Raw genomic sequence first — 12630 nt, forward strand, 5'->3', positions numbered from 1 at the left:
CTTTCTGCTGCCTCCCACCCTTATTAAATAGCGGAATAACGTTTACAATTTTCCAGTCATCTGGTACAATGCCAGAATCTATCAATTCTTGAAAGAACATTGTTAATGCCTCCGCAATCTCTCCGGCAACTTCTTTCAGAACGGAAGGGTGCATTCCATCAGGTCCAGGAGATTTATCCACCCTCAGACCATTCAGCTTCCTGAGCACCTTCTCAGTCGTAATTTTCACTGCACAAGCTTCGCTTCCCTGACACTCTTGAATATCCGGTATACTGCAGACGTCTTCCACTGTGAAGACTGATGCAAAATACGCATTCAGTTCCTCTGCCATCTCTGCATCTCTCATTACAGGGATGAAGAATGAAGAAGAAATTTACCAGATACAGTGAAACCTCGATTTTACGCGCCCCGATTTAAGGCGAATTCGTATATAACGTGATGAGTCATTGGACTCCATGTCCATCCATGCCCATGTCAATCCATACTCCCCCTTCTCCAGCCTTGTATCCCTTTTGCTAATCAACTTCCCAGCTCTTGGCTTCATCCCTCCCCTTCCTGTCTTCTCCTATCATTTTGGGTCTCTCCCTCCTCCCCCCAACTTTCAAATCTCTTACTATCTCTTTTTTCCATTGGTCCTGATGAAGGGTCTCGACCAGATGCTGCCTGGCCTGCTGCGTTCCACTAGCATTTTGTGTGAGTCATTGGACTTTTTTTTTGCTGAAAATGAAGCAAACTGCTAGAAAAAGAAAATCTTTTTCTGTGAAAGATAAGCTTCACGCACTTGACACGATCAAGACTAAAAGTCAAACTTAAGTTGCACGAGACCTCGGGATACCGGAATCAACACTTCGTGGCTGGAAATCTCACAAAGAAAAGTTACGCGCGTCGCTTTGTAAAGTTGAAGAAGAAGCAGGACTAAAAGCCAAACGCCTGAAGCCAGCCAAAGATGTCAGCCTCGATGACTCTGTGTACGAGTGGTTCGTTCAAGCTCGCTCAGTAGGCCTTCTAATTTCTGGTCCTATTCTCAAAGTTGAAGCCGTGAAGTTTGACAAGCAGATCAATGGAGAAACCTCACAGTTCAAAGATAGCAATGGATGGCTAGACTGGTTTAAACGCCGTCACAGGATTTCTCAAATGTTAGTGTGGGAGAAATTTGCTCAGCTAACAGTGCCACCACCAGCGAATACCCAGCTGAACTAAAAACTCTCTTAGACGAAGGTGGCTATGTTCAGCGACATGCTATGTTCAAGCAAGGAACACGCGATCACTTTAATGAAATAAACTGTAATTGATGATTGCTAATATTCTTGAATGTTTTTATTTGTTGTTTTGTGTATTAAAAAGCTTTATAAAAATTAATTTATGTTTTAATTTCTACAGTAACAACAATGATTTATTCATGGAATTCTTTAATTCAAAGGTAATTTACTTGCCAGAAGGTAAACTTGCAAAAAACGGGTCAAATAGGGCAAAAATAGGGGTGTTTTAGGATGTTAGGTCAACATTAGGTCAATTTGAACGCTGATTTTCTTGAACCCTGATTTAGCACGACCCTGCTTTATTCGCGATGACATTTTATGGACCCAAATGATCGCGTTATAATGGGGTTTCACTGTACATACCTTGCCCATGCCTGTTCTCACCAAAGCCTCCCCAGGCTAGCTTTGGTCCACTCTAACAACAACCGCTCCACTTGTCCCTACCTTATTTTTATTTGCCCTTGCTAATGAATCATGACTGTACTGCTGAAATAAGCCAAAATCCCATGATAGCTCCTTTTTTCAATTTCTCTCTCCCGGTCCTGTGTGAGGCCTTGTGCCAATTCAACTGCGACTGCACCACCGAAAATAGCCTCATGTAGGAAAGTGCACCGTAATTAGCTGTAATTTTACTGAGAGGTGGTGAAACTCTGAGGGTTTGAGTAAATCCTTCTGTTTAATTTCTAATGTTATGTAATGATTGTGAGGGATTTGGAAAGAGCACTGGACAAGGGGATATGTGTGGTAACATTCTGGGGAGGGGGCTGTATATCGACGCTGTGCTTGCTGGTCAGCGTAGAAACAGTGATCCAAAGGGCCGGTTTCCAAATTGTGTAACTCTGACTCCCCTTTCTGCTTTTCAATAGAAAATATTACAGTCTGGGGACAGTGACCAAGACAATGAGCTGGATTTCAAAGAGTTCACTAACTACCTCCACAATCATGAGAAGAAACTTCGACTAGCTTTCAAAAGCTTGGATAAAAATAATGATGGTGAGTGTTACTGACATTTATGATGACGTGAAGATGATTGTACCCTGACAGGGAAGGTTGGTGAATGGCATGCAGTGTAGAGTTTGGAGACATTGTGGAGGGGGGCAGGGACTGCAATGGAAGTGTCCTCCATTGTGCCATGCATACAGTACTGCAGTGCTGTGCTGTGTTTTGGTTGAGGCATTGAGTTTAAGAGTCACAAAGTCATGTTGCAGCTGTTTAAAACTCTGATTAGGCCACATTTAGAGAATTGTTTCCAGTTCTGAATCTTTGCTGCCTGGATGAGAGAATATCTTCTGAGTATAGGTTGAGTGAGCTAATGCTTTTTTCTTTGGAGCAAAGGAAAATGAGAGGCAACTTGATGGAAGTGTATAAGACTATAGGAGGCACAGGTAGAATGGATAGCCAGCACCTTTTTCCCCAGGGTGGCAGTGGCTAATACCAGAGACATCCATTTAAAGTGAGTGGAGAGTTCATTACAGGAAAGAGACTAGCAATGATAGAAGATTGACTGACTGGCAGGAGGTAAAGAATGGAAATAAAGGGGGCCTTTTCCGGTGGGTTTATACTGCTATCTGTTCTGTGTTCATCTGTTACAGAAAGGATGTGGAGGCTTTCGAGAGGATGCTAAGAGGTTCACTAGGGTGTTGCCCAGATTACAGGGTATAAACTATCAGGAGGGGTTGGACAAACTTGTCTTATATTTTCTAGAGCAGTGAAGGCTGAGGGGCAACCTGAAAGAATTATGACAGATACATATAGGATACAGTCAATGTGTGGGAGGAAAGTTTCAGAGGGATGTTTGGAGCAACAGAGAGTGGTGGGTGCCTGATACAACACACATCAAAGTTGCTGGTGAACGCAGCAGGCCAGGCAGCATCTCCAGGAAGAGGTACAGTTGACGTTTTGGGCCGAGACCCTGCCTGACACAGGCTGGCGGGGAGGGAGGTGGAACCAGAGACGAAAATGTCATTTAGGGGAACATGGGTATGGATCAGATGCAGCCAGATAGGATTAGTTTCATTTGGTGTCACGGTTGGCACACATTATGGGCTGAAGGCCCTGTTCTGTTGTACTGTTCTGTGTTCAGCTGCAGTCCTCTGCTATCCTTCATGGCTCCATTGCAATCCTGTGCTGCCTCTTGTTTGCTATACTGCAGTCCTGTGCTGTCCTTTGTGGCTCCACTGCAGTCCTGTGCTGTCCTTTGTCACTCCATTGCAGTCCTGTGCTGCCTCTTGGTAGCTGTACTGCAGTCCTGTGCTGGATCTTAAGATTTTAGTCTCAATGAGTTTTACTGAACTACTGTTTTTCTTTAGGCAAGATTGATGCTGTCGAGATTGTTGAGTCACTCAAGTCTCTGGGAATTCAGATCAACCTTCAGAATGCACAGAAGATTCTTCACTCGTAAGCTGTTTTCCCTGGAACCTCAGGCTGTAACTGCCACAAATGTCTTTATTTAAATTGTTCTTAAGCTTTAGACACAAAGGCGACTGTTGTGTATTTTGTTGTTGCTTTGCGGGATGTGGGTGTGTTTGAAAGAGTATAGAAATTCATGGCATCAGTGTTGCTTCAAACTTTGCTCAGTCTTTGAAGCAACAATTCGAGGAGTCCCACTTTGCGTTCCTCGTTGCCTTCTCAAATACTGCATGGAAACTGTCCTTTGGCCCACTTTGTTTATGCTGATCAATGAACATAGAATAGTACAGCACATTACGGGCCCTTCGGCCCACAGTGTTGTGCTGACCCTCAAACCCTGCCTCCCATATAACCCCCCACCTTAAATTCCTCCACCAGTGTGTCCACCTGAGCTGTCCCATTTGTCAGTGTTTGACCCATACCTATCTAAATTATTTCTATCTGTGTATCTGTCCAGATCTCTTTAACATGTTGTAGTAATTGTAGCTGCCTCTAACACATGCCCATGTATTGCACTGAGAGCTTGACTATGGATGGGTGTGGGGGCATTGTTCAGTTCCAAGACGGCCTTGGGGGAAGAAGTTGTTTTTCAGTCTGGATGTCCATGCAGAGATGTTCCTGTATCTCCTGATGGATGGTTTGAACAAGTGATTACTGTGATGGAATGAGTCCATCAGGAATTTTTGAGCCCACTGTAGATGTCGTCAGTTGTAGGTGGTTTTTATATCTGGTAGTTGTGTCTCAGTAATGTTCTGTCTATCCTGATCACTTGTTGAAGTGCTTTTTGGTCAATCTTGGTGTAGCTAGTGTACCATATTATCATGCAGTAGGTCAGTATGCTCTCAATTATACTTTGGTAAAAGTTTAACAGCAGCTTTTGGGGCAAATTTGCCCTCTTTAGACTCCTATGATGGTATAGGTGCTCCTGAGTCTTCCCTACTATCAAAGAGGTGTTAAAAACATAGAAACATAGAAACCCTACAGAAGAATACAGGCCCTTCAGCCCACACGCTATGCCGAAGATCTACTTAACTTTAGAAATTACCTAGGGTTACCCATAGCCCTCAGTGTGGTGTGTGGCCAAGTACTTAGGGCGTTGGGCTCATGATCTGAAGGTCGTGGGTTCCAGTCTCGTCCAAGGCAGCGTGTTGTGTCTTTGAGCAAGGCACTTAACCCCACACTGCTCCAGTCCACCCAGCTGAAAATGGGTAAAGACAAAATGCTGGGGTTAACCTCGCGATAGACTGGCGTCCTATCAGGGGGTGGGGGTGGGAAGTCTCGTACTGTCAGTAGCTTCACGCCACAGAAACTGGCATAAGCACTGGCCTGATGGGCCACAAAGGCTCGGGACAGACCAGAAAAAAAACCCATAGCCCTCTATTTTTCTAAGCTCCATGTACCTATCCAAAAGTCTCTTAAAAGACCCTATCGTATCCACCTCCACCACCGTTGTTGGCAGCCCATTCCACACACTCACCACTCTCTGTGTAAAAAACTTACCCCTGACATCTCCTCTGTACCTACTCCCCTGTACCTACTCCCCAGCACCTTAAACCTGTGTCCTCTTGTGGCAGCCATTTTAACCTTGGGAAAAAGCCTCTGACTATATACACGATCAGTGCCTCTCATTATCTTATACACCTCTATCAGGTCACCTCTCATCCTCCGTCGCTCCAAGGAGAAAAGGCCAAGTTCACTCAACCTCTTTTCATAAGGCGTGCTCCCCAATCCAGGCAACATCCTTGTAAATCTCCTCTGCACCTTTTCTATGGGTTCCACATCCTTCCTGTAGTGAGGCGACCAGAACTGAGCACAGTACTCTAAGTGGGGTCTGACCAGTGTTCTATATAGCTGCAATATTACCTCTCGGCTCCTAAATTCAATTCCATGATTGATGAAGGGCAATACAGCGTACACCTTCTTAACCACAGAGTCAACCTGCGCAGCTGCTTTGAGCGTCCTGTGGATTCGGACCCCAAGATCCCTTTGATCCTCCACACTGCCAAGAGTCTTTCCTCTGGTTTCATACACACTTTCCCACTGTCACACTTGATAGGTCCCATTGTTTCATGTCTTGTCATCTTCCTCTTCACATACTTGTAGAATGCCTTGGGGTTTTCCTAAATCCTGCCTGCCAAGGCCTTCTCATGGCCCCTTCTGGCTCTCCTAATTTCCTTTTTAAGCTCCTTCCTATTTGCATTATAATCTTCTAGACCTCTAACATTACTTAGCTCTCTGAACCTTTTGTAAGCTTTTCTTTTCTTCTTGACTGGATTTATTACAGCCTTTGTACACCACAGTTCTTGTACCCTACCATAACTTCCCTCTCTCATTGGAACTTACCTGTGCAGGACTCTACACAAGTATCCCCTGAACATTTGCCACACTTCTTCCGTACTTTTCCCTGAGAACATTTGTTCCCAATTTAAGCTTCCAATTTCCTGCCTGATAGCCTCATAATTCCCCTTACTCCAATTAAATGCTTTTCTAAATTGTTGGTTCCTATCTCTCTTCAATGCTAAAAAAAAATGGGCATCCGTTAGTCTTGCGAGACCATGGATCTGTGTCTGGAAAGTCTTCGCAGGCCTGGGCAAGGTTGTATGGAAGACCAGCAGTTACCCATGCTGCAAGTCTCCCCTCTCCACGACACCAATGTTGTCCAAGGGCATTAGGACTCATACAGCTTGGCACCACTGTCATCGCAGAGCAATGTGTGATTAAGTGCCTTGCTCAAGGACACAACACATTGCCTCGGCTGGGGCTCGAACTCATGACCTTCAGGTTGCTAGTCCAATGCCTTAACTACTTGGCCACGTGCCCACAATGCTATTGTAAGGAGATCTGATCACTATCTCCAAAATGCTCTTCCTCACTAAGAGATCTGACACCTGACCAGGTTTATTTCCCAATGCCAAATCAAGTACAGTCTCTCCTCTTGTAGGTTTATCTACATATTGTGTCAAGAAACCTTCCTGAACACACCTAACAAACTCCACCCCATCTAAACCCCTTGCTCTTGGGAGATGTCAATCAATATTTGGGAAATTAAAATCTCCCATCATGACAACTCTCTGTTATTATTACACCTTTCCAGGATCTGTTTCCCTATCTGCTCCTCATTATCCCTGTTACTATTGGGCGGCCTATAAAAAACACCCAGTAAAGTTATTGACCCCTTCCTAACCTCCACCCACAGAGACTCCGTAGACAATCCCTCCATGACATCCACCTTTTCTGCAGCCATGACAGTATCTCTGATCAGCAGTGCCATGCCCCGACCTCTCTTGCCTCCCTCCCTGTCCTTTCTGAAACATCTAAAACTGGGCACTTGAGTCTTTTAAAAGACCCTATCGTATCCACCTCCACCCCCATCGCTGGTAGCCCACTCCACGCACTCACCACTCTCTGCGTCAAAAACTTACATAGAACATAGGCATATAGATGAGGGTAGTGCAGTGGCTGTGATCTATATGGATTTTAGTAAGGCATTTGACAAGGTTCCACACGGTAGGCTTATTCAGAAGGTTAGAAGGCATGGGATCCAGGGAAGTTTGGCCAGGTTGATTCAGAATTGGCTTGCCTGCAGAAGGCAGAGGGTGGTGGTGGAGGGAGTACATTCAGATTGGAGGATTGTGACTAGTGGTGTCCCGCAAGGATCTGTTCTGGGACCTCTACTTTTCGTGATTTTTATTAACGACCTGGATGTGGGGGTAGAAGGGTGGGTTGGCAAGTTTGCAGATGACACAAAGGTTGGTGGTGTTGTAGATAGTGTAGAGGATTTTCAAAGATTGCAGAGAGACATCGATAGGATGCAGCAGTGGGCTGAGAAGTGGCAGATGGAGTTCAACCCGGAGAAGTGTGAGGTGGTACACTTTGGAAGGACAAACTCCAAGGCAGAGTACAAAGTAAATGGAGGATACTTGGTAGTGTGGAGGAGCAGAGGGATCTCGGGGTACATGTCCACAGATCCCTGAAAGTTGCCTCACAGGTGGATAGGGTAGTTAAGAAAGTTTATGGGGTGTTAGCTTTCATAAGTCGAGGGATAGAGTTTAAGAGTCATGATGTAATGATGCAGCTCTATAAAACTCTGGTTAGGCCACACTTGGAGTACTGTGTCCAGTTCTAGCCACCTCACTATAGGAAGGATGTGGAAGCATTGGAAAGGGTACAGAGGAGATTTACCAAGATGCTGCCTAGTTTAGAAAGTATGCATTATGATCAGAGATTAAGGGAGCTAGGGCTTTACTCTTTGGAGAGAAGGAGGATGAGAGGAGACATGATAGAGGTGTACAAGATAATAAGAGGAATAGATAGAGTGAACAGCCAGCGCCTCTTCCCCAGGGCACCACTGCTCAATACAAGAAGACATGGCTTTAAGGTAAGGGGTGGGAAGTTCAAGGGGGATATTAGAGGAAGGTTTTTTACTCAGAGAGTGGTTGGTGCGTGGAATGCACTGCCTGAGTCAGTGGTGGAGGCAGATACACTAGTGAGGTTTAGGAGACTACTAGACAGGTATATGGAGGAATCTAAGGTGGGGGCTTATATGGGAGGCAGGGTTTGAGGGTCGGCACAACATTGTGGGCCGGAGGGCCTGTACTGTGCTGTACTATTCTATGTTCTATGTTCTTCACATACTTCACATTCACAGAGACTCAGTAGATAATTCCTTCATGACTTCCTCGTTTTCTGTGGCTGTGACACTATACTTGATCAACAGTGTCATGCACCCACCTCCTTTGCCTCCCTCCCTATCCTTTCTGAGACATCTAAAGCCTTGCACTTGAAATAACCATTCCTGCCCCTGAGCCATCCAAGTCTCTGTAATGGCTTGAACATCATAGCTCCGAGTCCTGATCCACGCTCTAAGCTCATCCAATTTGTTTATCATGTTCTTGCATTAAAATAGACACATCTCAAACCATCAGTCTAAGTGCATCTCTTCTCTGTCACCTGCCTATCTTCCTTTTCACACTGTCTCCAAGCTTTCTCTTTTTGTGACCCAACAGCCCCTTCCTCCCTCTCTTCAGTTCAGTTTCCACTGGAAGTGTTAGTGGTCCAAGAAAGCTTCTCCACTCCCAAGAACTTAAAGCTGGAGACTTCCTACTGCTTCACGATGTATGGGTAGTGGAGCTTGTTCATACCTTCTTGATTTCCTGAAGTTGATAATCATTTCTTTTTTTCTTGATGTTGAATGAATTAAAGGTGGCATCTGAGTACAAATCTTCTTCGGTCGACATCTGGTTAGATCGTGAAACCATGTGTTTCACTTCTTTTATGTCTTTTATGTTTTTCATCTTGAATGTGATTCTGAATATGTTGAAGCCTGTGATTTGCAGTTTGGAAATCGTTTGGTTGTTTCAGCACTCAGGAGTCTCCAAGGGGATTCTGGGAGGCCAAGGCAGGGTGCAGGAATCTCGAGGAGAGACGGCTGCTGGCCGATGCTCGACTAATTTTGCTGATTAAAGTTTCCATTGTTTGCCGATTAAAGCGACGGTGGAGATTGCAACGCCGGCTGACTTCCTTTGTATTGCTGAGGGATTGCTCTGCTGGTGGAGAGAGGATACTGCTTTTTTACCACTGGTACAATCGCTCTGCTACGGAGAGGGAGACTGCCTTTTTCTCCCTGGTGGGATTGCTCTGCTGGTGGAGAGAGGAGACTGCCTTTTTGTCACTGGTGAGATCGCTCTACTATGAAGAGGGGAGACTGCCTTTTTATTGTTGGTGAGCTTTTTATCACTGCCTGTTTATTCCAGACATCCAGTGTTTCAGTATCCATTGTTGCTTTAATCAGTGAACAATGGGAGCTTTAATTGATGAAATGGAGTCAAACATTCGTTCGCAGCTTTTTCACTACAAAGTTCCCGCTTGCTGCCTCTGCCTCCCACAATCCCCTCGGAGACTGTAGAGTGCTGAAACACCTAAACGAACTCCAAGTTGCAAATCACAGGCTAGAATCACATTCAAGACATAAAAACAAATGTAGCAGACATAAAAGAAGTGAAATATATGATTTCATAATCTATCCTGAAGATGTGGACCAAAGCAGCATTGTACGCAGTCAGCATATTGATCGGAAGTGATTGGTGGTTGAGTCTTTTGTCTGTTCAGTCTCTACAGCACAGCGGAGGTCGCTCTCATGTAGAGCAGCACCTTCTTGAACAGGTTTCCTCCATGGGGTATATCTACTGAATGCAACAGATTGACATTGAATTTCTTCAGGCTGATATTGATTCCATCTTTGAAACGTGTCCTTTGCTCACCAGAGTAGCAGAGATGATGATTATAATATGGGACATAACCAGTCTCTCCTGGTGGCTATTGGAGTGAGTGCAGCCAGTCCGTAGTTGTTGAGACATGTTAGCACAGCCTACTTTGGGATTGGTATGATGGCTGATGTTTTGAAGTGTGAGCCAAAGGAGCAGAATTAGGCCATTTGGCCTATCGGTTCTGCTCCACCATTCAATCACTGCTGATCCTTTTTTTCCCCTCCTCAGCCCAACTCCCTGGCCTTCTCCCTGTGATCTTTGACGCTGTGTCCAATCAATCTCTGCCTCTCAAAACAACCTCTCCCTCAATGTCGTGAAAACAAAGGAGCTGGTTGTGGATTACAGGAGGAATGGAGACAGGCTAACCCCTATTGACATCCCCTGTTGGATCTGGAGTTGAGAGGGAAAACAGCTTTAAGTTCCTCAGCATCCACATCACTGAGGATCTCACGTAGTCTATACACACCAGCTGTGCGGTGAAAAAGGCACAACAGACGGTTGAGGAAGTTTGGTATGGGAACTGTACTTCCCTTAATCGCAGGAATCTGCGATGAGGAGTGGGAGAGCATTCCTGCCCCAGGGGTGAAGGCCATGTGTCAGTTTGCCATCACCGTGAAGACAGAGGAGTAGGAGGGGCCGGATTGAGTGGTGGATCGATTGGGAGCTTCTGATGACGCCATCCCCCAAGTTTACTGTAATGTGACTGTTCTGAAGACAAATTAGCTGCAGTAATTTAGTTCTGGGGATGTGGCAGCTGCTCAGTGAAATGACCCGGGCATCAGTACCATTTGGTCAGCAGTTGAAAAGGGAGACATGGCTCAGGCAGAGAAGGCGAAACACGCACCGGTGCCTCCATTACTGAGAGAATGGCCTTGTTGAAGTTGCGGACCCAGATTTAATACTGGGTCACGTCACCCCCGGACCAACCTCGGCGTTGCCAGCTGGTTCTGCGAGAGATGTATTGGAGGATTGTGTTAAAGCCACTTCAGGATGACTCGGGATATTTAGGGGTTGAAAAGACCGATGGATTGCTCAGAGACCGGTTTTACTGGCCCCGGATGAAGTCAGAAGTTGAAGGATACTGCAAGTTGTGCATTCAATGCATACGGAGGAAGACGCTGCCTACACAGGCAGCTCCCTTGTTCTACTTGCAGAATGCGGGCCCCTGGACCTGGTGTGTATGAATTTCCTGTCAATAGAGCCAGATGCCGGAAACTCAGTGACTATCTTAGTCATCACAGACCACTACACCAGATGTGCACAGGTTTTTCCTACCAAGGACCAGAGAGTGACTATGGTGGCCAAAGTGTTATGGGAGAAGTATTTCATTTATTATGGTTCCCCAGGCGGATATATAGTGACCAGGGCTGGGACTTCGAGAGCAGACTTGTCCATGAGTTACTGGGCATGCTTGGAGTTGAGAAGTCGAGGATCACGCCCTATCACCCGCAGGGCGATCCCCAGCCCTTGCTAGATATGATCGGGACCCTAGAGATCAGCAGGAAGAGCAGGTGGAGTCAACATGTTGGACATCTGGTTCACAGTTACAACTGTACTCGAAATGAAGCTACTGAGTACTCGCCATATTATCTGATGTTTGGGCATGAGACCTCTGTTTTGGGACAGACGAGGGTGATTTACCACTGAACCTGATCTGAAGTATATGTCTGACATGAGAAGAAAGCTGAAAAGGACTTATGAATTAGCTGGGGCCACGGCTGCCAAGCAGAATCAAGGAAATAAGAGGAGGTACGATCAAAAGGTGGAGTTAAGGGCTTTCTTCTTCTTTCTTCATGATCAAAAGGTGAGGTTCTCCCAACTCTTCCGGGAGACTGTAAGGAATTTGGGGCTACCTGGGAAACACAAATTGGCGGACCGCTGGATGGCTAAGCCCTATGTGATGGAGAGTCAATTGCCAAACCTACCAGTTTTCCGGGTGAAACCAAAGGATGGGAATAGGTCTGTCAAGATTCTATATCAGAACCACCTGCTGCCCCTGGGGCAAGAGGTGCAGGTAGACCCAGAGCCCGACTTGGAGCCTGCATCTAGTAAGAGGACTCTGCAGAAACGCGGGGCGACTGCAGAGCCCACAGCAGGCGAGGTTAGACTGGGCCCCGCCCCTGAGAGGAATACTGATTTCGAGGATGAGGACCTGGATGTGTTGTAAATGCTGCCTTTTGCTAACTCCCCATTGATTGAGGAAGAGACTCCCAGCCCTTCTCCCGCTGAGTCAGGTGAAGTAGTGGTGGGGGGGAGGTGCTATCTGTGGGCAGCCTGGGTTGCAACGGGACCCTGCAGGGGATGAAGCGGGGCTTGGCCACAGGACTGAAGGGTCAGAGTTGCAGGTGGGCACGAGTGATAGGTCGGGGGAGGCCTCGCCAGGTAAACCAGAAGTATCCCCAGTAGTGTTCGAACCTGAAGGGTTATGTGAGGGGGTACAGAAGTCTCAGAGAATTAGGAGACCACCGGATAGCCTGGCCTACATAGCACCAGGGGAACAGAGTGTGACTCCTACCGTTTGAGGAGCTAATTCACTGCCTTTTGCACCTGGATTGGACTGTGTTTTTTTGCGGGAAGGGTTGGTGAATTATTTCAATGTCATGAGGACACGACTAAATTTGGTGGGGGGAGGGTGTAACACGCTGTAAGGTTTCACTGCTAATGTAATGATTTCTCTGTAATATTTCACTGCTAAG

The 12630-nt window shown here is 46.1% G+C and overlaps 1 protein-coding gene across 1 annotated transcript in view; it reads left to right on the forward strand.

The window, feature by feature from the left end:
- LOC134355082 (mitochondrial adenyl nucleotide antiporter SLC25A24-A-like) overlaps positions 1–12630 on the forward strand; it is a 90884-nt gene that overhangs the window by 25704 nt on the left and 52550 nt on the right. Inside the window, exons 2-3 of the mRNA XM_063064826.1 lie at positions 2126–2252; positions 3569–3656. Of these exons, the coding sequence (XP_062920896.1) occupies positions 2126–2252; positions 3569–3656 (215 nt within the window). The remainder of the gene's footprint in view (positions 1–2125; positions 2253–3568; positions 3657–12630) is intronic.

Source organism: Mobula hypostoma, chromosome 12 (assembly GCF_963921235.1).
Source record: "Mobula hypostoma chromosome 12, sMobHyp1.1, whole genome shotgun sequence".
Lineage (NCBI taxonomy): Eukaryota > Metazoa > Chordata > Chondrichthyes > Myliobatiformes > Myliobatidae > Mobula > Mobula hypostoma.